The sequence below is a fragment of the Periplaneta americana genome, chromosome 5 (genome assembly GCF_040183065.1).
Source record: "Periplaneta americana isolate PAMFEO1 chromosome 5, P.americana_PAMFEO1_priV1, whole genome shotgun sequence".
Lineage (NCBI taxonomy): Eukaryota > Metazoa > Arthropoda > Insecta > Blattodea > Blattidae > Periplaneta > Periplaneta americana.
The window spans coordinates 189,129,847-189,156,361 of NC_091121.1; the positions used below are offsets into that span (position 1 = coordinate 189,129,847).

At 36.6% G+C, this 26,515-nt stretch overlaps 1 protein-coding gene across 1 annotated transcript in view; it reads left to right on the plus strand.

Moving 5' to 3' along the window:
• The first annotated feature begins 19,811 nt into the window (after positions 1 to 19,811).
• LOC138700352 (trypsin-1-like) overlaps positions 19,812 to 26,515 on the plus strand; it is a 35,589-nt gene continuing 28,885 nt past the window's right edge. Inside the window, exons 1-2 of the mRNA XM_069826922.1 lie at positions 19,812 to 19,949; positions 25,918 to 26,003. Of these exons, the coding sequence (XP_069683023.1) occupies positions 19,898 to 19,949; positions 25,918 to 26,003 (138 nt within the window). The 5' untranslated portion in view covers positions 19,812 to 19,897. The remainder of the gene's footprint in view (positions 19,950 to 25,917; positions 26,004 to 26,515) is intronic.

Below are 26,515 nucleotides of genomic sequence, written 5' to 3' on the forward strand. Positions count from 1 at the left end.
ATATTATATTGTATTATATTATATTATATTATATTATATTATATTATATTATATTATATTATATTATATTACATTACATTACATTACATTATATTATATTATATTATATTACATTACATTATATTACATTATAGTATATTATATTATATTATATTATATTATATTATATTATATTATATTATATTATATTATATTATATTATATTATATTATATTACATTACATTACATTACATTATAGTATATTGTATTATATTGTATTACATTATATTATATTATATTACATTACATTACATTTCATTATATTATATTATATTATATTATATTACATTACATTACATTACATTACATTACATTACATTACATTATATTATATTATATTATATTATATTATATTATATCATATTATATTATATTACATTACATTACATTACATTATATTACATTACATTATATTATATTATATTATATTATATTATATTATATTATATTATATTATATTATATTATATTATATTATATTATATTATATTATATTATATACAAATGTCTCAGTACAAGTGGTGGATATATTGACATATAGCGCAACAATTGCTGTATTTGTTTCAATAAATATTTCCATGCAATTGCGTTTTTCTTTCAGTAAACTGCCCCAGGGAAGACACAGAGGGTTTGGAATTAAACGGGTTACATCAGCTTTCTGTCTATGTGAATGACTTGAATATGTTAGGAGAAAATCGACAAAGGATTAGGGAAAACACGGGAATTCTACTTGAAGCAAGTAAACCGACAGGGTTGGAAGTAAATCCCGAAAAGACTAAGTATATGATTACGTCTCGTGACCAGAATATTGTACGAAATGGAACTATAAAAATTGGAGATTTATCCTTCGAAAAGGTGGAAAAATTCAAATATCTTGGAGCAACAGTAACAAATATAAATGATACTCGAGAGGAAATTAAACGCAGAATAAATATGGGAAATGCCTATTATTATTCGGTTGAGAAGCTTTTTTCATCTAGCCTGCTGTCAAAAAATCTGAAAGTTAGAATTTATAAAACGGTTATATTACCTGTTGTTCTGTATGGCTGTGAAACTTGGACTCTCACTTTGAAAGAGGAACAGAGATTAAGGGTGTTTGATAATAAGGTTCTTAGGAAAATATTTGGGGCTAAGAGGGATGAAGTTACAGGAGAATGGAGAAAGTTACACAACACAGAACTGCACGCATTGTATTCCTCACCTGACATAATTAGGAACATTAAATCCAGACGTTTGAGATGGGCAGGGTATGTAGCACGTATGGGCGAATTCAGAAATGCATATAGAGTGTTAGTTGGGAGGCCGGAGGGAAAAAGACCTTTAGGAAGGCCGAGACGCAGATGGGAAGATAATATTAAAATGGATTTGAGGGAGGTGAGATACGATGATACAGACTGGATTAATCTTGCTCAGGATAGGGACCAATGGCGGGCTTATGTGAGGGCGGCAATGAACCTCCGGGTTCCTTAAAAGCCAGTAAGTAAGTAAGTAAGTGTGTGTTTTGTTTTATTCTGAAATGCAACACGGTCGACTTGATGCTCGCTTCGCTTAAGGAAGCAATTAATTAGTTCTCAAAACTGACGAAAGATGGATTTTGGAAAAAAGGAAAATGATGTAGGAAAATTGACATTTCACTTAAAACTACTATTTTTTCGAAAAACTTTGGGTTCCAAGCTTCAAAATGAGGGGTCATTTATTAAAATCCGTTCAGCCGTCTTCCCGTAATTTCCATTACCAGTTCAAATTATATAAATTGATTACATTATATTATATTATATTATATTATATTATATTATATTATATTATATTATATTATATTATATTATATTATATTATATTATATTATATTATATTAGGGGAGAGTCGGGTAGTATCGGACATCGGGTAGTATCGGACAATGCGTTTTTTTCATCTACCACCATATGGTAGTACCTGAATGACATGGTTACGTTTCTCTATGCGACATTACTGAAACGTAACCATGTCAATCAGGTACTATCACCGTGTGGTAGATGAAAGAAACTCACTGTCCGATATTACCCGATGTCCGATACTATCCGACTCTCCCCTATATTATATTATATTATATTATATATTATATTATATTATATACAAATGTCTCAATTCCAGTGGGGGATATATTGACAAACAGCGAAAGAATTGCTGTATCTGTTTCAATAAATATTTCCATGCAATTGCGCTTTTCTTTCTGTAAACGGCCCCAGGGAAAATCACTTTCTGGACGGCCTCGTAATTGCGGTCGAGTGGCCAAAACTTTTATAAGCACTTCCTTTCGACATTATTCACATGGTGGAAGAAAAAAAATAACCTTTTTTATCTGCCCCCAACAAAATGTTAGCTTGTGAGCTTAAACCAGTACATACATAAGCTTTATCCACGGAAATAACGCTTGTCCCATTAGACATTTGGGAAAAATTGCAAGATAGGTTACTGGTTATCTTATTTTAGGCTTCTTTTCACGGAGTTCATTACGCCCTGATCTTCGAATACGGCATTTAGTTTTCACCTGTATAATGATTTGCTAAAAGCATCCCACACTGGTTAGTAGACAAGGATTTTTTTGGTGTAAGTAGCTTACCGCAATGGCAAGTTTTAGCTGAGGACTGAGGTTATGTTTGGGCAGATTCTGCGTTGTTACTGCGTATTTTCTTTTACAGATATCAAAAAAGATGAAAGTGCAGGTGGGCCTCATACGGTCTCAGTACTCTGCAAAAAGTTCCTAGGATAGGCGGCGATGATTCCAGTGAAATATTGCGACACTTTAATTAAATGTCGACTTATCTGTCTACTTGTTACTTCCACCTGCGATCACAAGAGGCGCTCGTGGCGTCCTCACATATGGAGACTTTATTCCTCAGTTGAGTGCAACATAGAAACAGACCATAGCTGTCTCCAATACCAAAACGAGACATAGGACAAAAATAGCAGCTGAACTACGACTGTGCTTCGATATTACTGCACTGGACAACGTACACAACGAATAGCAATCCAGGATGTCGTTAAATGACACACACTTTCTCAATATGAATGTTACTCAGCAGCTAAAATAACCATTTTATATATACAGGGCATATCAAAAGTCCGGTAGCACTTTCAGGCTGGTATTCATAGTCAACACTTTCGATTAAAGTGTCCTTTGGAAGACGCAAAGTATCACTTTTCCGTTGCACAGTCGATACTTTGGTACAAAGGAACACTTTGGATGAAAGTGTACTTCCGACCACACTTTGAGCCGAAAGTGTCACTTTGTAGAAAAATGGCGGACGTCTTGGAAGTTATCGAATTATTTATTAGAACATGCGGAAGAGGTGGCACAATTAGTGGACAAGGTACGAAAGCGCTACATTAGGGATAGGCCTAAAGACAATCCCGTGGAATTTTATAATAATATAGAATTGAAAAAAACGGTTCCGATTTGATAAAAAAAAACTTATTGAGATTGCTCATCCTTTCGATGACCTGTCGACAAAAACGAATAGTAGAGGTTTGCCAGTGCCTCCAATAATACAGTTATTGACTGCATTAAAATTCTATGCTACAGATATGTACCATACATTAATATCTATAATATTATAGTTCAGGTATTTCTATAGTAACATTCGTATATTTATAACCTCAATTCGATGAAGTTAAACTTATAATGTTATCAAACAAATTGTAACTCTACACTTTGCTGGCCAAAAGTGACACTTTGTAAAATGCACTTCTTCAATCGTCTATGAATACCACTAATATGAAAGAGCCACTTTCGTCAAAAGTGTCACTTTGCAAAGTGGTGATATAAAGTGTCGACTATGAATATCAGCCTCAATATTTTATTACACAAAAACTACTAATGATAGCACTTTCAAACACATGTCAGTTTAAAGTCAAACTCTCAAAGTTCTGTTTACACCTTACAGAGATTCAATGTGTGAACCACGAGTGACTCGGCAGATGTCCAAACGATAATCAAACTCTTCCCATACCCTTTTCAACATATCCTCTGTGACAGTGGCGGCAGCTTCTCGAATTCTGGTTTTTAGTTCCTCTAAATCACGTGGCAAAGGCGGTACAAACACACGGTCCTTTAGTGACCCCATAGAAAAGAGTCACATGCAGTCATATCGGGTGACCTTGGTGGCCATGTCATGAAACATCTGTCCCTTACTCCAGCACGTCCTATTCAACGATCAGACATCTCCGTATTCAGGTAAGCACGAACTGCATTGTGGAAATGTGGCGGAGCCCCATCTTGCTGAAAGATGAAATCGTCATCGAGATCTTGTCTAAGTTGAGGCACCAACCATTGCTCCAACATGTCCAGATATGAATGTCCAGTCACAGTAGCCTCAATGAAGAAGAAAGGTCCGTACAGTTTTCGTTGTGACAACGCACAGAAAACATTCACCTTTGGTGAATCACGCTCATGTTCAGTGATTCTGTGAGGTTTCTGTGTACTCCAAACACGACAGTTGTGCTTGTTTATTTTCCCACTCGTATGGAATGTTGTAAGTAGAGCGATAGGGCTGGAAGTAAATCCCGAAAAGACTAAGTATATAATTATGTCTCGTGACCAGAATATTGTACGAAATGGAACTATAAAAATTGGAGATTTATCCTTCGAAGTGGTGGAAAAATTCAAATATCTTGGAGCTACAGTAACAAATCTAAATGACACTCGGGAGGAAATTAAACGCAGAATAAATATGGGAAATGCCTGTTATTATTCGGTTGAGAAGCTTTTGTCATCTAGTCTTCTGTCAAAAAGTCTGAAAGTTAGAATTTATGAAACAGTTATATTACCGGGTGTTCTGTATGGTTGTGAAACTTGAACTCTCGCTTTGAGAGAGGAACAGAGATTAAAGGTGTTTGAGAATAAGGTTCTTAGGAAAATATTTGGGGCTAAGAGGGATGAAGTTACAGGAGAATGGAGAAAGTTACACAACGCAGAGCTGCACGCATTGTATACTTCACCTGACATAATTAGGAACATAAAATCCAGACGTTTGAGATGGGCAGGACATGTAGCACGTATGGGCGAATCCAGAAATGCATATAGAGTGTTAGTTGGGAGGCCGGGGGGAAAAAGACCTTTGGGGAGGCCGAGACGTAGATTTTATTTTATTTTATTGGGTTATTTTACGACGCTGTATCAACATCTAGGTTATTTAGCGTCTGAATGATATGAAGGTGATAATGCCGGTGAAATGAGTTCGGGGTCCAGCACCGAAAGTTACCCAGCATTTGCTCCTATTGGGTTGAGGGAAAACCCCGGAAAAACCTCAACCAGGTAACTTGCCCCGACCGGGATTCGAACCCGGGCCACCTGGTTTCGCGGCCAAACGCGCTGACCGTTACTCCACTCGAGACGTAGATGGGAAGATAATATTAAAATGGATTTGAGGGAGGTAGGATATGATGGTAGAGACTGGATTAATCTTGCTCAAGATAGGGATCAATGGCGGGCTTATGTGAGGGCGGCAATGAATCTACGGGTTCCTTAAAAGCCAGTAAGTAAGTATGGAATGTCGCTTCGTCGCTGAAAATTAAGCGGCTGAATAACTTTGAGAGTTTGACTTTAAACTGACGTGTGTTTGAAAGTGCTATCATTAGTAGTTTTTGTGTAATAAAATATTTAAAGTGTTACCGAACTTTTGATATGCTCTGTATATATAAGTAAGGACAAAAGAGAAATAACAAGAAGGGTACGGCAAGGGTGCCAATTGTAATCTACTCTCTTTAATTTATACATTGTCGAAATTGTCAGAATCTGGCGAAGAGAACTAAGTTCACATTTTATAATAAACAATACACCTATAAATAAGATTTTATTAGCAGATGATCAGGTTGTATTTGCTAATTCAGAGGATGATCTGCAACGGACACTATTTCAACTAAATCAGATAGCCTGCAATTATGACCTGAAGATCTCAACGAAGAAAACGAAAGCAATGAGCTTTCAAGGAAAAATGCCTCTAACAAGCGACGTACTCCAGCTCGAACGGCTAAAACCGACTGGAAATGCGTTTAAAATATAATGTTGTACCTGTTCGAATAGCTATCAATGCCATTCATCTGTAAAACTACGTGTGCGGCCGCTAACGCCATCTGAAAGTTAGCGTACTAGCCCCACTACGTCGTAGCTGTACAGACAGTACGAGCGACACCATTGCGGTGTTCAGTAGTGAAGTGCACGTATTAACGGCAGACATGAGTAGGCTGAAGTCAAGTAATCCTGAGAACATTGTTTACCTGCTGCGCGAAAAGGTACGTCGAACTTACATACCGGATAATGAGGATGTAATTGGAGTGAGGATGAGCCGTTTGCATACATGTTGATATTATATAATGCAAAAATACTACCGGGAATTATCAGAAGTAGATACCGACATATTGGGTAGGAATAGTGATTGTGAGTCTGATGGCGGAGAAGAAACAGCACATGGGTATAAGAGTTCCAACAGTTCTGGAACGTCCTCTCCAGGAAATAAAGGAACTGCAAGTCAAAGTGAATACTTACTTTCACTCCAACAATGTGACCTCCGCGATCCCCAGGTTTCAATCCGGCCAACTTTTGGTTGTGGGGTTACCTTAAAGAACGAGTTTTCCTGACACATCCAACAACCCTACTGCAACTGAAAGATGCCATCTCGCAAGAAATTGCCAGTATTCCAAGACATTATCTGCATAATGCTGTACATTGTGTCGCAGAAAGAAAGCTGTACGTTGAACAAGAGAACGGCGAACATCTTCCCAATGTTTTGTAAACCCCGTTGTTTGCCCAACACTGTGATGTTCTTGTTTTTTCCCTATCTCATATTATAATATTTATAGCGGTTTAATGTTTGAACTGACTTTTGAAATACCCTATACTCGTATATTATTTAAAGCAAATGTCGTGTAGCTTCTTGCCACATAATACCTCATTTATGTATTTTGTGGATCTCCTTGTCATAACTGTCTGTTACACGGTGTTGTATCTTCAGCGATTTGTGCTTCTCTAGTCATTAGATTCGTTATTCTTCAATCATTGATTGTACACGACTGCGGAGTTTTACAGATAAATAACCTTGATGAGTGGTAGAACAAACACAGCTCTGTATTTTAAACGCATTTACACTCTGTTTTAGCCGTTCGAGCTGGGGTACTTCCCTTGTAAGAACGAAAATTGTAATAAATAATGAGCCCATTGAAGAAGTTAACATTTTTAACTACCTTGGCTGCAATATATCATACGTGGTACAGTCATTAAGTTCTAATACTGAGCGCATAGTGGCGTTGTGGTGCATTATAGCGCATAGGTGGCGCCATGGTATGACACCTTGTCAGTTAGTCTCTCGACCCAACAAGAGACAGTTGAGTGCATGCACTGTAAGCAGAACTACGGTCTTTGTTGTGACGGTGATTTGAATGCGCGCGTCGGAACTCGAGTATGTTGCAGTTTGAGCAACGGGCAAACGTCACGTTCTGTCAGAAATTAGGCGAAACTGCTATAACCGATCATAACTGGAGACGAAACATGGTGTTTCCTTTACGATCCACAACTGAAGCGACAATCCGCCACCTGGAAAACGCCATTATTTCCACGACAGAAAAATCCGCAACAAGACAGGTCAAAAGGCAAGGTGATGCTTTCACAGTTTTTTTTATTCAAATGGAATTGTTCACATAGAATTCATCCCACAAGGTGCAACTGTAGACAAGATCCTCTACAAAGAGATTCTTGGCCGTTTAAGCAATTCAATTCGTCGAAAGCGTCCTGAGCTTTGGCATAGGAAGAATTGGCTGTTGCTACACGACAACGCCCCTGCACATCGCTCCATCCTTGTCCAAGAGGAACTTGCAAGGCAACAGGTCGCTGTTTTGTCACACCCTCCGTACTCACCTGATCTCGCACCATGCGATTTTTTTTCTCTTTCCCCTCATGAAATCAATCCTACGAGGGCGTAATTTTTATGCGGCCGAAAAGGTCATGACTACCACAATAGAAGCCGAACGGTATCTTCCTGCCAACATCTTTCAGCGGTGCTTCCAGCAGCTACACCAACGTTGGCAGACTTGCATAGCGGCGACTATATTGAGGGAGGATGTCGATCTGTTTAAGTGTACGCCCTATCACGCGGCATCTTCTGAGACATCCAGATTCTTGTGGGTGCCTAACCTTCAGGCGTCAGTGTCAGAACTTAATGACTGTACCACGTATGATAAAACATCTGATGTAGAAATAAAACTTCCTAAATTCCAACAGCTAGTAGGAATCATCAAAAGAACACTTTGCAACAAGGTCAGAAAAGAAACAGTTTTAAAATTTTTTATAAAGTACTTGCCATACCGTCATTAATCTATGGATCTGAGATCTGGACTTTGACTGAGAAACAAATGAAAAGAGTGGAAGCAGCGGAAATTAGATTGCTCAGACCATTGGCAGGTTACAGTCTACTCCACCATAAACGAAATACAGAAATACGTGAAGAACTAAATATGCCAACAACAACACATGAATATATAGAGAGATGGCATGGCCATATTACCACAATGGAACAAAACCGTATTCCACAAATAATATATCAATATCAACCAAGAGATAGAAGAGACATCGGTCGACCTAGAAAGAGATGGACAGACCAATTTTAATTTTAACATTTAGAATACGTATGGAGACGGAACAGGCCTTATGGCCTAAACCGTGTTTTTTATGACGATTTTTTTCAAATTCAAATTTATTCACAATGTTCATGATAGCTACCCGAAATGAACATATGCTCGTGCTAGGGTACGGTCCAGTAGAGCCAACATAATAATAATAATAATAATAATAATAATAATAATAATAATAATAATAATAATAATAATAATAATAATAATAATAATAGTAATAATAATAGTAATGACAGTCATACTTAAATTAAATTAAATTATTAAACTCGATCGCAATTATAACTTCAATTTGACTGCGCCCGTAAGAAATCGTTTAGCCTTTTCTTGAAAGTGGTTATTGTCTGGCAGCCCCTAATCTTCTGAGGTAGAAAATTCCATTCACGGGGGACTGAGACAGTAAAAGTGGATGAATAATGGGATGTTCTATGGGCAGGAATTGCTAGGATTTGGCTCTCCTGTGACCTGGTGTTTAGATCGTGATTGGAGGATAAGTAGTTAAACCGGAAACGAAGATAATCTGGAATAGAAGTGTGGAGAACTCGAAACAGATGAACAGAATAGAAGATAATGATCATTATTCAAAAATGGAACTATATATTGGCTTTTACATCTAAAATAAGAGAGTTCGAGTTACTTCCGGTTAAACCGAAAGTAGAAAAAACTCGATAATACCATATTTGAGTTCTTTGTATGGTTATCCGCACACACCAAGTTTCATGTCGCTGAACGACATGCGTCAAAAGTTATTTAGGTGGTGCGGGACTTTTAACTAACTCTGTATAATTGAATAATATGTATCTAATGTATTTGTATATGATATCGAATGTCATATTGGACGTAATGTGACGAATTCGTCAGCACCTGCCATCTAGCGACGGCGTCGTTTACCATGTCTCGTGCAGTGTTGCCAAGTCAGCGGTTTTGTAGCTAAATCTGGTGTTTTGAGGACTATGGTCAGCCACAGAATTTTACCGTCAGCGGCTAGCTATTTATTTGGCGTTTTTTGATGATTCCGGCAGAAGCAGACGATATTTTTTAGTTTTTTTTTGTAAAGATATAATTGTTTTTATATGTACTTGCGGACAACAATATTAGTTAATCATAAACCAGAGTTTAATAAGGTAATATCACAATTTTTCATTGTGCGAGTATAATGTTTTATGTTAACTCGATTTGGTACAACCATGTCCATTTCCTGCCTCATCCATTGTTGTTGCACAAATAAGGTATGCCACATTTATTAAACTCTTAGTCTAATCATGTAGGCATTGTTTTTGTAAATTAATTGATATATTTAATCATAAAGAGTAGATAAAGAACTGAATTATTATTTTCATTTATGATAACTTATATTATGATATAGCCTATTATTTAATTTATCATTCCGCATTATAGTTTATGTAATACATACAGTATTTAAAATTTAAAACCAAACTCATTGTTGTCAGGCACATCTCCAGCTCAGTGTGAAATCAGATTATGAACCGACTGGTGTGATTGTGAATGTGTTTGTTTCCGAAGTGTCCAGTATATTCTTGAGCTATTTCATTCAATTCTGAAGAAATGTGCCCCCTAAAACTCCAAACGTTCTATAGTTTAGAGACGTGTGGAAAAGAAAAACATGTGTTGAAAGATAGGGTGAAAGAAGTTGCCGGTGATAGCTGGAAAGCTCGATGTAAATGGTGTAAGGTGATATTGAATGCAAAATATTCAGATTTAATCGTCCATTCGATTTTACATAGAGCCTACAAAGTGCTACACACTTTCCATAATTTAGTCTACATTTTTATAAAGTCCTCCAGTATAGTTTGTATATAAAATTTGGGCGTAACGTGTCAAGAAAAATCTGGAGGTTTTCAACTACAATTTAGCGGTTTTTTTAAGCTGTGCAGCGGCAAATGAAATTTTGAGTTGGCAACACTGGTCTCGTATTGACTGCGATTGCCGTTAGAAAGTGAGGCTTGAACACGAAGCAATGAAGAGAGTAGCCTTACAACAGTGGGGCCAATATGCCTGTTTCAATAAAGGGGTGCAGTATCCAAACTGTGTTCTCACATGGAAATTCCGCGGCCTCACAATTGAAGTTATTTTGACCTCTTACAGATAAGACAATAAAGTGATACAGAAGCTGTAAATTGATCTTTTCAGAAAACATTAATAAACTTATCAACATCACTTATCTTGAAGGTCTGTGTAATCTACTACTTTGCAATATCGTCAGACTAACGAGATCAAGGTTAAGATTTTTTACTTTAAATAATATTGATCCATATGGAGCTTTTAGGAGATTAGAGGATAAATTACGCACTTGTAGTCCTTGAAACAGAAGCACGTGCACCTGGAAAGCAGCAAAAGTTCGAGTGGAGTTCTAGTAATACAGACTTTAAGCTAAATAAAAAATAGATAATTAGAAATAGCGTGTACTGATCGCCGATAAGATTTAAATGTTAAAGATAGGAGAACACCAAACAGATTGGAAGGAAAATATTATGTGTAAAGTGTAAAACAAAACATATTCATAACATTGTACTATTAAATAACGTGAGCACAAGAGAAGTAGGAGTAGGGCATCAATTACTGTATTAAACGGAGGATAGGTATTTATGATTTTCCTCCCAAACCGACAATACTTGGAGACGGTACTTTCACTTTTTTTCCATATTTTGTCTCCCTTTCAAACTTTCACTTCAGCACTTTCTACGTACTGCCAGGGATTTCTAAAATTTTAATTTTGCGTTTTATTTTTATTTTTATTGTTTTTTTTTTTTTTTTCTAATTTTCCGATGTCGACAGATTTAATGTTATACTCATATCATAGCTGAAAGATAAATTGCACCCTAAATAATTAAAATATGCAGTCTTTTTCAAGATTTTGTCACAAAATATTACGACTATCATCTTTCACGATCTCTCCCATAATAGATTTATTTCTATTTCAATCGTTAAAATTAAATTGTTGTACCACTTGGATTAGTTTATAGATCTATTGTATAACAATTCCGTTTCTGATTTTCTGCTTATTTTGTCTAATCATCATCAAAGATAGTTACATCCTTTGAAACTTTAATGCATGTTAGTTTAATAATAATAATAATAATAATAATAATAATAATAATAATAATAATAATAATAATAATAATAATAATAATAATAATAAATATTCTACTCTAACTGGCAGAATTAAGACCATTCGGCCTTCCCTTCCACTGAACCAGTATGATAGAAAATTGCTACATTATGCTTGTTTTATGTTTATTCCATATGTAAAGCATCTCAAGTGTAGGCCTACAGCCGCACAGTGGTCTAGAATGCAAATTTAGCGGGACATATTAATAACTTTTCAGCTACCTAACAGATTTTTATGAAATTTTACACAGTAGTTACAGGTAGCATATATGTTCTGTATGCAAGCTCTCGTTACGTTGGTATAAGGGGAACTACCCCTTATAGGGGGGCGCATTTAGACAAAATTAGAAACTTTTCTCCTATCTGACAGATTTTTATGAAATTTTACAAAGCAGTTACAAGTAGCATATATGTTTTGTATACAAGCTCTGATTACGTTCGTATAAGGGGAACTACCCCTTATAGGGGGCGCAATTAGACAAAATTAGTAACTTTTCTCATATTTAACAGATTTTTATGAAATTTTACACAGCAGTTACAGGTAGCATATATGTTTTGTATACAAGCTCTCGTTACGTTGGTATAAGGGGAACTACCCCTTATAGTGGGGGCGCAATTAGACAAAATTAGTAACTTTTCTTCTATTTAACAGATTTTTATGAAATTTTACAAAGCAGTTACAAGTAGCATATATGATTTGTATACAAACTCTGATTACGTTCGTATAAGGGGAACTACCCCTTATAAGAGGCGCAATTAGACAAAATTAGTAACTTTTCTCCTATTTAACAGATTTTTATGAAATTTTACAAAGTAGTTACAGGTAGCATATATGTTTTGTATACAAGCTCTCGTTACGTTGGTATAAGGGGAACTACCCCTTATAGGGGGGCGAAATTAAACAAAATTAGTAACTTTTCTCCTATTTGATAGATTTGTATGAAATTTTACAAAACAGTTACAAGGAACATATATGTTTTGTATACAAGCTCTGATTACGTTCGTATAAGGGGAACTACCCCTTATAGGGGGCGCAATTAGACAAAATTAGTAACTTTTCTCCTATTTAACAGATTTTTATGAAATTTTACAAAGTAGTTACAGGTAGCATGTATGTTTTGTATATAAGCTCTCATTACGTTGGTCTAAGTTAACTACTCCTTATAGGGGGGCGCAATTAGACAAAATTAGTAACTTTTGTCCTATCTAACAGATTTTTATGAAATTTTATACAGTAGTTACACTTAGTACATTTGTTTTGTGTACAAACTCTGTTTACGTTGGTATGAGCAGAAGTGCCCCTTACAGGGGGATGCATTTAGACAAAATCTTATGGGGGGGGGAATGTAATATTTTAGGTACTATTGCACCTTTTGGACACTCGGGAAGCTTATTTGATACATAATTAACAAGCTGTCATCTTGAATTCCCTGGATTATACTGCGGAAGCAGATTCGGCTCACAGATATTGAAATAACTGCAGCCGAGAAAAATTGCACTACTGCACCTCGAAAGAATAGTGCTCATGAATTATTACTTCCGCAAATCTGCGCACCTTAAGACTATATTTAAAATAGAGGTAAATAGTGGAGGAAGTGAAAAAAAAAATCATTTTTGGACGAACCAAAGGGTTTTTTTTTCTCTACCTTAGCAAAGTCTGCACTCAATGGTTATATTTATATTTTGTCCCGTGTCCATTCATGCTAATTTGACATGCTATAATAACATTAAATGTAACACAAACAAACAGTGTTACATACCTAAAGAACTACTTGACATGTTGATACCAAATATGAATGGAATCGACCACTTACAACAGAGTTACAGGACAAGGAAAACGGCAGACTCGCGGCGCTTGCTGAGTAAGAATGCAGGGTGGCGAATTGTGGCATGTTACAGGCTTCTTATCTCGCTATGCAGCCACCTCCGCTGATTAAGATTATCAATTGAGTGTTACTCAGTTATATAGGAAAAATAATTTAAGGGTTTAATTTCATTTTTTTACATGTCATTTTTCTCCATTTGTCCTCCTAAATATGGATTTTAGACCACTGTGAGCCGTATAGAACTCCTTGGTTCATTGTTACTATTTCTTTAATCATTTTGACGCAATTAGCAATTTAACCTATACACACTCTTTATTACTTGCATTAGATCATTTGGAATGTCACTTTTTGTAAAATATCCTATACTGCTTTCCTGTTAAGTCTGCCGAATGCTTTTCATCATCCACAAACATAATGTCGTTTTTTAACGCAACGCAACAGTGGTCTAAGCCACTTTTTTAAATGTAGAAAAAGCAAGATAAAGGTCCCAAAGCCAACTCCTGGATCTCCTCTAAAAAGTGTCTTTCGTCCTCGGAATACATCAATGCCATCAAGATGTCTTGCAACGTCACCGCAGTGAGAGCTGTCCTTGTCAGAACCTTCAGTACTACCACAGTCTACTATATACAGTCACGAAGCTTGAGTTTTGAGGGTGCTAGAAACAATAGACTGTGAAGGTACTATTTTGCATTGCCTGTAATGAGGCGATATTAGCGATCCTAGTGGTGAGCAACTATCTAATGTTTGCATATTTACTACGTATTGAGCTTCGCGACTGTATATACTAGACTGAGGTACTACCCGTTGTCGCCATCCCGGCTGCAGCGAAACTGAAACACTTGGCCACGTACTGGGGTTCTGTAAGAAGGGAAAGCTACTGCGTAACAACAGACACCATCGTGCCCGTACAGCAATTGCCAACCTGCTAAGAAACAGAGGATGGGAAGTACATGAGGAGATTTATTGTGTGTCTGAAGATGATTCTCATAGAAGAGTCGATATAAATGCCATCAATAGAAGAACCCAGAAAGCGATGGTCTTAGACCGTACGATTTGCTTTGAAAGAGACATGAATCAAGCGCTGCAGATAAATGATGACATACGAGCTAAATAACTACCTTGCCTTCCATACCTCAGCGAAAAATATGGCATTTTGCTTTACAACTGGGATGTTACAAGCTTACTATTTGGAGCGAGGGATTGTTTACCAAAATTTACATCTAATATTCTTAAATCCTTTCAAATTCCCTTTTATGAGGTTCAGAATATTGTAATGGAAATTCTTAAGGCCTCTCTTCAAATTCTACACTATCATCTACAGGGACATCATTTTATTTTTACTAACATTTTTAATATTAACCTGTCTATACCTTTAGAGAACCGGAAACACCGTTTGCTCCCCCCTCCAAGACTCGAGTTCGATGATACTGGCGTAAAACACAAATCACTCTACTAGGTATAGGATGGAAGAAAAGTAGTTCATCCATTTACGTAAAGTAGGAAATATCGCGATTTTGAGTTTCATAATTTTCATTAGGTTTTTATTCAATCAAAGTACAGTACTGTATTAAGAATAAGTGTTTTTACTCACGAAGTGAGTTATCCATGCGAACGTATTCATTATGCAGTGTATACTGTCTACAGCACATTAGCGTACAATATAGAGAAAGAAGTTAAATTGAAAAATAATCATAATATGAATATTTAAACACAATTTTGAAAATGGTGGCCGTTCATTTCGATACAGGCTTCAGTTCTTTTGTGCATATTATCGCACTATAGACTATTGCATCTAATTCGAATTGCCAGTTTCGTCCTTCGTACTAGTAACTCATGTTGAAATAATTCTGTACCTACTCTACGTACTGTGAATTCAATCTTCACTTCTGCCCGACCCGAAAATATAAAATTACTCAGACATGCTATCTACTGTCCGTCCAAGTGGTTATGCCGCAGGATTGTAGAATGGGAGGAAATCACGTGACAGTTAATTACTTAACGAGGCCCTTTTATTTAAGTTAAATTAAACAGCTGTATAATATTACGTAAACGTCCAATCCCTAAGAGAAATTAATGTTTTCAGAAAAGAGCTAAGACAGCCCAGCTTTTACAGAGGGGCGAGCAGAAGCAGGTGGGGGAAATCGGGATGCGACGTAGGCAAACGGACATTACCTGTGCGAAAATATGATTCAATATTGAAAGCTCTTTCGTCACTGGAAAACGCGAACATATTTCTGGAACGTACTATACTCAGTAACTCAGTACTGCTTACTATCTGCGGTCTTGGTTCTATGTGGAGTTGGAACTTCCTTAGTAGAAGGGGTGGGAGTGAAGTACATTCAAAAACTCAGGTACAATAAAAATTGAAGTAAAAATAAAATGATGTCCCTGCATATGTTAACACATAAATTTTTGTTGTAATGCACAAATCGAATCATTATTTTGCTCGTTTCATTTCCCTTTATCTTTTATGTTTTTTAATTCCGGATCCCAGTGGTCAACCTCACTTGAGGACGGATGATTTAAAATAAATCTTAGTAGTATATAAAGTGATATGTTTAGGGGAAAATTACATGATTCGTAACAAACTATATAATGGTGGATTCGTCTATTCCACTTCGTATGAAGATAGTTCACGTCAAAATCAACAGAAGGCTCAATATTTAATTTTTCGCATTGAGGAGGGTTAAACCACTGTTGCGCTGACCCCCTCAATTGAATACCCCCGGAATAAGGGTATATGTTGCATGGTTTCCTATGTGCTTATACTCTTATTCCGAAGGTATTCTATTCACGTCTTTTACCTATTGATGATTTGTACGTGAAGACAACATCTTCAAAACTTCTTCTTGTTCTCAGATCACTTTGATTATTTTATAATAATAATAATATAATAATTTTATAATATTTTATACATTTGGAGGTAAAGTCATCATGCTGGAATTCAAATTAATCGAAACACAGTTCTCGATACACTAATGTTTGCCGACGATCAGGTTATTATCGCTAAAACAGAGGATGCTTTACAAAGAGCCATTTATAATTTGCAAATAATCGCCTCTGATTTCAATATGGAAATCTCAAAAGAGAAAACAAAAGTCATGGCATTTTCGGGAGAGAACCCAATTCCAAGTAAGATCATGATAAATAATACTTTAATTGAACGTGTTAATTCATTTAACTATTTAGGTTATAACCTGTCTTACATCACTGATGAAGATATGTCAAACAAAATATCTAAATTTATAAAAAACACTGGCGTCATTAACGCCGTCTTCAAATCCTCCCATGTTCAGAAACATACAAGGCTAAAGGTATATAAAACACTAGCTCGACCGGTCTTCACTTACGGTAGCGAGGCATGGACAAGCAGAAAAGCTGATGAGCAAAGGTTGACGACAGCTGAAATGAGGTTCACGAGACGAACAGCGGGATGCTCTTTGCTGGAACACCGTAAAAATGTGGACATATTGCAGGAACTCAAAATGGATCCTATAGTTAATTTTGTTCAACAATATCGACTTCAGTGGAAAAAACATGTCGAAAGGATGGATCGCACTAGATGGCCTAAACAGATTCTTACTTATGTACCAAGAGGAAAGAGGAAATTGGGAAGACCACGAAAGCGCTGGCATGAGACCGTAACAGATCCTGCAGGGTCTAATACGTGAGGGATATGATGATGATAATTATTGTGATTATAATGGAATTGACCCTAAAGCAAATTTGGCATATATTTTATAACCTGTAGAAAGTCGGTTTATTTCTCTACACTTTGTACACTTAGATCTAATACCGGCCGGCCCGGATGGCTCAAGCGGTAGGGGCACGGCATGTCCCTATCGCTTGGTCCGAAGGGTTGTGGGTTCGAGTCCCGCCTCGGGCATGGGTGTTGTGATTGTATTAGTATAAGTAAAAACAAAGGAAACAAAGGAAAACAAACAGACAACAAAAACAGATAACTTTGGAAAACGGCCTCTGGCCGGTCGAAATTAAAAAAAAAATACCTTACTTCAAGAGAAGTTTTACTATTGTCAACCACCATTCCTTAGGAATTTTTTCATTTTTCAAATACACATTTTTGAAGTGTTATAGAAGAATAATAAGATCTATAATAGCAACAGCCTTAAGAAACAAAGGTTATTCAGTATATGAAGAAGTACACGGCATATCCAGTGAGGGCAGTAATCGAAGAATCGACATAATTGCATTTAAACCTCCCTCTCTTGAAGGTTACATCATAGACCCTACTGTGAGATTCGAATCGCACGAACACCAGCCAGAAGAAGTACATGAGGAAAAATGGAATATATATGAACCTTCCATCAGTCTTTACAAGGACAAATACCATCTGGAATCCATCGTCATTACGGGACTAATGATAGAAGCCCGTGGGACCATACTCGTTCCCAGTCGACTTCTGTAAATCTTTTGGCTTGCATAAAAATATTTTAAGAGATTTAATAATTGCAACACTCAAAGGCTCAATAGCTATTTTCAGGCATCATACAATATGGACCATGACTAATTCGCATCTCCTTGACGTTACTTCGTTTAATATCATATGTTTCAATATAGGGGAAAGTCGGGTAGTATCGGACATCGGGTAGTATCGGACAGTGCGTTTCTTTCATCTATCACCATATGGTAGTACCTGAATGACATGGTTACGTTTCTCTATGCGACATCACAGAAACGTAACCCTGTCAATCAGGTACTATCATCGTGTGATAGATGAAAGAAACTCACTGTCCGATATTACCCGATGTCCGATACTACCCGACTCTCCCCTAATTCAAATTGTTATTTTTCATTTTAACAACAATGTATCACTAAGCCTCAAGGCATTTACTCTATTTCAGCCGTGGCGAAAATGCGACTCACGAGCACATTGTGGCTCGCAGTGCATTACTCTTGCTTCCTACCCACAACCCCCACCCTCTCACTCACTGGAGTCAAACTCCGTTCCACTTGTATTTGTCTCTGACCTGCGAGTGGCGTATCGTCGCAATATCTCTCTCGAAACCATGTACCTCTACAAAAAACGAAAGTTTCAAGTAGGATGGGAGGATGCATTCTTTTGCTTACAATATGATGAAAATATTAAATGTATGATTTGTTCACAAATATTACTAGGAAAACGGTTGTATAACATAAAACGGCATTATAAGTTACTACATGTTCCTGATGAAACATTAAAAGGTTAAGTGTTGTACGTCGATTCTTTTACAGCAGATGTACGAATAATGCGGTTAGATTTTCAATTTAAACTCACAGATTTACAATGTGACGTTAAATGAAAGCTAGATGTAAGGACTTGACAGATATTGAACTTTTCAAATCTTTGGAAAAAAAATAAATATTTGAAGCTTCGTTCTTTCGCTTGCTCTGTTGAAGCCATGTTCGCTGTAACTTACGTTTGTGAAAAATTATTTTCAACAATGAAAATAATAAAAATAAAATTTAGATCACGACTGACAGACAAGTTACTTCGTGATCAACTACGATTGGCAGTAAGTGACATAATTCCTGATTTTGAAACTTTGTCGCAGAGACATTCTGAAGACAGTTAATTTTAGGTTGTGATAATGTGTCCTATGTTTTCTTGTCCATTTCTTTCTTCGTTACACGTCCTAAACATTAACTTCCCCTTCGGTTGTCCGCCTCCCTCCATAGGTGCTATGCACGTTGCAGCTTACGCAGTGGCTCGGCGCACCATGGCCTTTTCGCCACGGTTGTTCTATTGTATCATGGTACTCTTTGTCGATGGCAACCTGTAGTGGTTACAGGAAGAAATAAAATAAATAAATAATCCAAATTTACAGTAAATAAGGAAAATATAGTTAAAAATTAGACATGAAGTAAGAAAGTAGTAGGTGTAAAGCCGGAATAACCAGACATCTAACCCTTGAGAGTTTGATGATGAATACGCTGATTATGGTAAAGACAGTGACGTCACATGTAACAAAGTTTTACAATAATAAGATAACACAAAATTTTACGAATGCTGCAAAAAAGAACTTTGATAGCATTATTAGAGCAAACGCACTGATTCCGTTGACCTGTTTCCTGAAAATTGTTATCGCGCTACTTCAGTACGGCCCACAATATGTCTTGACAATTGAGAGATAAACTATGAATGGGATTACCAGAACTATAATCGTGTAGGAGTGTTTAAGGTATAAAAGACTCGGAGAGACTAGAATGAAATCAGTTCGTTAAGAGGTGAAAATAAGAACGCTACAATGATGCGAAGCCTGATACTTGTTGCCATCTTAGTGGCTACTGGAACTCAAGGTAAGATGACAGTTGAGATTTATGGGAGATCTGGGACACATTCCCTTCTTTGATTAAATCTATTGTGTTCTTTCCGTTTACAAATTTGCGTGTAACCCAGGGTTACCAGATGTCCCGATTTGGCGGGATATGTCCGGATTTTCATATAAAAATTCAGAGTCCCGCTTCGATTCGAGACGGGACGCAAAAAGTCCCTCCTTTAGAAAATTAGATATAGATATTTGATAGCCGTCCCAACCAGGGTTTAATAACCGCCCTCCTAATCAATTCTAAATGAATATTTATATTTAATTCAATTTTTTCTTTAATAGAAACCCTAGGTAGGTAGGCTATCATTGAGAAATTTATTAGAAATGCGACAAAGAATTTAGGCTACAAGACAAATTACATTTTATAAAGAATATAAGTGATGATTAATTATGAAAATCGATGAGAATATCATGTCCAGGGTGCTGTCAGGAACTTTTAATTTTCGGAAGACTTGTGCCTCTAGCCCCAATCATAATTCCTATAACGTCCCATGTGTTGATGTTATATTTGGTCCACAAATCGCTGCAGCATGGCAGATAAATTGCCCGTTTTTCTTTGCAGACTTCTCTATGTTGTTCCTCGCTGTTCTCAAAACGGACTGTGAGATCGAGAATGAATCCACAATTTTTTTTCGGTCTATAATAATGATATCTGCTCTTCTAGTTGAACCGTCAGCAGAAAGGCGCCCAATTTCCTCGTACACCTCATACTTATCAGTCCGGCGAAGTGCATTGGCAATCATGGAGCGAATTTTATTATGACGGTCAATTCTCAGTAATTCTCCCTTCCGGCAAAAACCCAGTACATGGGCTGAGGTTTCATGCTCATCGCATCTTCTGCAATGGGTAGTACCAGGGCTTCTGCCTGGAATAACGTTGCAGCTCATTTTGATCCCTTCAGTCCATTGGCTGCAGGAGAGACCCTTCTTGTTGGAAATCCATGCATTTCATTTCTTCCAGTGGGAATAAAATGTGACACCTTTCCCTTTTCCAGGAAGTTCACTCCATTTCTGAAAGGAGTCGTCACGAAGTGTTCTTCTCAAACATTTTGGACGAAAATCATTAATTTGGTCTGGCTACTTATATACTTTCATAGTTTTTTCTTTTTTTTTTAAGTAGGTTATTTAACGACGCTTTATCAACAGCTTAGGTTATTTAGCGTCTGAATGAGATGAAGGTGATAATGCCGGTCAAATGAGTCCGGGGTCCAATATCGAAAGTTACCCAGCATTTGCTCATATTGGGTTGAGGAAAACCCCCGGAAAAACCTCAACGAGGTAACATGCCCCGACCGGGAATCGAACCCGGGCCACCTGGTTTCGCGGCTAGACGCTCTAACCGAACTATTTTCTTCTAGACCTAAACAAATACATCAAACTTAAATTATATTTCCTAACAATGTATGTTTGCACATTGGGAAAAAAAAAAACACTATTTTAGCAAATGTAAGGTTTGTGACAGCGATTTTATACTGTAGGCTACGTTAAAGGGTGGGTTTGGAGCAGTAATACGCCAAGTCACAAAATAAATATTAATTTAGGTATCACTAAATGTTATGTCATTGTAATCAATTAATAGACATTGAAATTTCAATATTTTGTCACATGTGATGCCATCTTTTGGAATATGTGTTTTACAAGTTGGGGTTTTCTGAGGTTTTCCCTCAACCACTTGAACAAGAATTGCTGGGTAACTTTCGGCGTTGGGGCTCGAACTCATTTCGTCTTCATTAGCACCATTTCATTAATCATCTTTAAGAGTTACATGTTGACTATTAATAATAAAGAGCTGGGGAATCTATGAGACAAAACTATTACAATTAAGTCATTAAGTTAATAATTTGACATAACATATTATTGCCACAAGTCCTTCAGAAAGACGCCAGAGAAACGTAACGTAACTTGCAGCCAGATAAATATTGTTTTGCACTTGAAAACCTGTACCTACAGTACAATTTGACTTTTATTAAAATTGCAATTTTCAGATTTATATTAGTTTCTATTTCGCTAGCCCGCGCTACGAGCTTGCTAAAGTAGCCCCGGCTATCGACTGGTTAGTTGTACGGGATTCATATCATATCATAACGCTAACACTGGTTTATGAATACGAAAAACGTTAGTTCGCTGATCATCCACCAGAAGCCCGCGCTAAGAATGTCTATGAATACAGCCCTTCATCTGCATATAAAGGGACTGACTTAGTAGCGAGATAAAATAATAGATAAAGAAATTTCTTGAATAAACTTCGAGGTAGATATATTTATGAATTTATAGAAACATAAAATCAATTTTTTTATACTGCAGCATCTATCCCTTTAATTCTTGCTAAACTTCAGTTAGAGATGCTGCACCCCTTACTTGCCACATTGAAGTGAAGGCAAGGGGAAGGATGTTAAATCCTCTAATTCAGTGTCATTTCACAGGTACTGCGATACGAAGTAGCCTACTTCAGGCACTTTATATGAAAAGTAAGAAAAACTTTAACACTACATTTAGGCCCATTTGTATAAAACTCCCTGACTAAAGATCAACTTTGATCGAAGATCGAAAAGCGAACCGAGTTCAGACACTTCTTCTATTGTATAAAACTTTCCCGCGATCAAATTAGCTTGGTTCAAATGCAATCTAAGTTCACGCGAAAAGGATTTGGCAACATCGCATAAATAGGTGAAATATGTAATACGCGGGCCATTTTCTACAAGTTTGTTCAGTATTGCCACCAATCTAGCGACTTTAACTCTTTTTCAACAACAATTTCTTTTAACTTTTATATTGCTTAAATAGGGATCTAGCGAACTTTTTAACACCCCATAGAGACAAAATTTAATCTTTCTTTGTTGATAATGAGAAATCTAGCGACTTTACAACTACTTTATGGCGACTTTCCGTATCACACTCTGTTGGAGACAGTGATTTGTTTTGTGCAATGTAAATAATGGCGGACAATAAGAAGAAGGTTGACTGTTCTCCAAATTGTTATCATGTTATGGTGTTTGATACTGCTAAATATAATAAAGCTTTATAAAACGACAATTTTCGTTTAGTAATACAGTTAATTGAAAATTTATGAATGTACCTATCATATCCATTAATAATTAATGGTTGTTATAAACGTAATATAATTATAGGTTATGTTATTTGATACTGCTGAACACGATAGAGCCTTATAAAATATAAGATTGTTTGTGTATTAAGGCAATAAATTGAAAAAAAAAATATATGTATCTACCATATCTATTAATAATAATAATAATAATAATAATAATAATAATAATAATAATAATAATAATAATAATGCATATTTTATTTGCACAATCTGTCATTCATATATTTCAAACAGAAAAGAAATAACTGAAATTGGATCATCTAACTTAATCGGAGAAATTTCTTCAGTCAAAGTTGACTTTAGTTTGAGACAAATAAAATTAATCTCAGATTACACTTTATACAACACAAAATTCCAAGTTCAGCTAGAACAAGGATCAATTTAACCTCTGAGTCGACCTGGTTGGCAAGTTGATATAGCGCTGACCTTCTATGCCCGAGGTTGCGGGTTCGATCCCGGGCCAGGTCGATGGCATTTAAGTGTGCTTAAATGCGACAGGCTCATGTCAGTAGATTTACTGGCATGTAAAAGAACTCCTGTGGGACAAAATTCCGGCACATCCGGCGACACTGATATAACCTCTGCAGTTGCGAGCGTCGTTGAATAAAACAAAACAAACATTAACCTCTGATCTAAGATTAAATGGTTTATACAATCGACCCGTAAGAAACTTGCCGCATTAAATCTGTTGTAACTCACGTAAGCACTACAAATATTCAACACAAAATCGCACAATGCTTGCTTTAACTGTGCTGTCATCTACCGAGAACGACTTGAACCAACAGAGCTAGACAATGCGGCAACTCTCCCGCCGCGGCATCATTATCGGATTTGCCCTATACAGAGTCATCTGTTACAGATTCCACATACTAAACCCAGTTTCATACCATACACTATGTCAAAGCAAACGCATTTTTCTGACCTTGACGTCGTGCGCGGGCAGCAAGCGCTAAGTATGGAAAGAGGAAGGGTTGTGTATATGAATAAGCAGCCTGTTGGATTAAGAAAACAGTGGTGCACAAACTTCAAATGGAACGTGAAATTTTATATCGTTATTTTTATATGGCTTCTTTCTGTTTGATATTATCTATATTGCCTGTAAAACAAAAGTACTAACACTGATTTCTTAATATTGCACTTGTGTTTTAAATCTTAATAACATAATAGAGAGTTAAGAAGGAATATTCACTTAAATTCCATAGCAGTATAATATTATACTGTATTAAGTGGATGAAACACATCATTCATAAAGAAAGTGATATTCCAAAGAAAGAGATTGAGTATGACATGATAAGTTGGAATTTATATTGATGGTATCTTTAGCCTTACAAAAGTAATCAATAAACTAATCAAAACAATATTACAGTACAAAGCAAAGTTACCTAGGTACTGCATATGTTTTAAGTGTAAGTAATATTACATAACAAAACTCTTATCGCATTATGCTTTTAAGGTGATATTTTTTTTTTTATTCGGTTATTTTACGACGCTGTATCAACATGTAGGTTATTTAGCGTCTGAATGATATGAAGGTGATAACGCCGGTGAAATGAGTCCGGGGTCCAGCACCGAAAGTTACCCAGCATTTGCTCGTATTGGGTTGACGGAAAACCCCGGAAAAAACCTCAACCAGGTAACTTGCCCCGACCGGGATTCGAATCCGGGCCACCTGGTTTCGCAGCCAGACGTGCTGACCGTTACTCCACAGGTGTGGAAAAGGTGATATTTGTGAGCAACTTCCTATGATCAGATTATTAAATTATTTTCCCGAAATCGGCTGAAGCTATAGAGCTGACATTTTTACAACACATGGGCACGTATCTTTTGCTTATGATGTAACAGTAGTTGCTTTGTTAATTCATTTCCTTACAAATAATTTCCATGCGAATATTTTCAAAATTTTCAATACACTATCTACAGTAATACGTATTTACGGTATATTAGATTTACGAAATCATTCTGTAAGGCTACTAAATAAATAGGCCTATACCTGAAAATTTTTACCTTTCTATACGGAAAGTTGAGAGAATATGTCTTTTAATAAAAAAATCAAACTTGTGAAAAATGAACATTAAAATTAAAACTTACATTCTTATAATGCACTTACACTTCTCAGGCAAATCTAAAAATTAACATGGATACAGTTTTAATAAGTTCTCTTCCCTTTATCTATTGAATCAGTGCTGGCCATCCCTGAATATAGCTCGACCAAGCGGCATATACCACCTCTTTCGTCTGTCTCTTGCCTTTCCGCTGTAAAGCGCTCAGGCTCTCCTCGGCTCTAAAGCGCGCGCTGCTCCTGTGGGCATCAATTGACATGACTGCCATATACACTCAAAAGTCGTTGCAGTGAATTTTGCTATCTGTTGCTACTGTATATCTTTATATTGTGGCCAGAGGTTTGATAAACTTTAACCTCTGATCCCAAATATTTTCTTTACGTCTCATTACAACTGTCCTATTTTATGTCTCCTTTTATTAATTTCTGTTCTCTTCCAGGTCTTTTGGCCCAACATTAACCAAATCACATTTAAATAGTATAGAGAAAGAATGAGCGTTCTCAGCTTTTTTTAAAAATGAGTTATTCGTTGTGTGGTGTAGGATTCCATGTACCGTAATTTAATCCTAGCAATGAAACACTGTAATAATGTGAACAGTCTGAGTCCTAAGACAGAATTTAGATTTGGGCATACAAGGAAAGAATATGCTGAAAACAGACTTCAAATTGCTCTGCTGAACAATTTGCTAAACAGAACAAAGCTCATTCATTCTCTGTACCTTTCATTTCACTTTTTAAAGAAAACTGACTTATAACGCAATATTTCTTTACACAGGGAAAATCATTAAGAGAATCCCTATCGTCAGAGACAATCGCATCATCAACGGCGTGGATGCTAGTCCAGGAGAATTCCCTAGCCAGGTAAATTGTAGTTCACATACAAGACATGAAGTTATAGCTTAAGAAGTATTTTCGTTCTGAACATGTAAACGTTTATTATTCACTCAAATATGAGGCGTTCCGTAATAGAAGGGCGAACCCGCCAAATGTACCTGCAGAGATAATCGATGTAAACGGGATAAGGACGAAGCCGCAAAGGACACGTCTTAAATAATGATAATTACTTTATTACTTACTTACTTACTTACTTACTTACTTACTGGCTTTTAAGGAACCGGGAGGTTCATTGTCGCCCTCACATAAGTCAGCCATCCGTCCCTATCCTGAGCAAGACCAATTCATTCTCTATCATGATATCCCACCTCCCTCAAATCCATCTTAATATTATCTTCCCATCTACGTCTCGGCCTCCCTAAAGGTCTTTTTCTCTCCGGCCTCCCAACTAACACTCTATATGCATTTCTGGATTCGCCCATACCTGCTACATACCCTGCCCATCTCAAACGTCTGGATGTAATGTTCCTAATTATGTC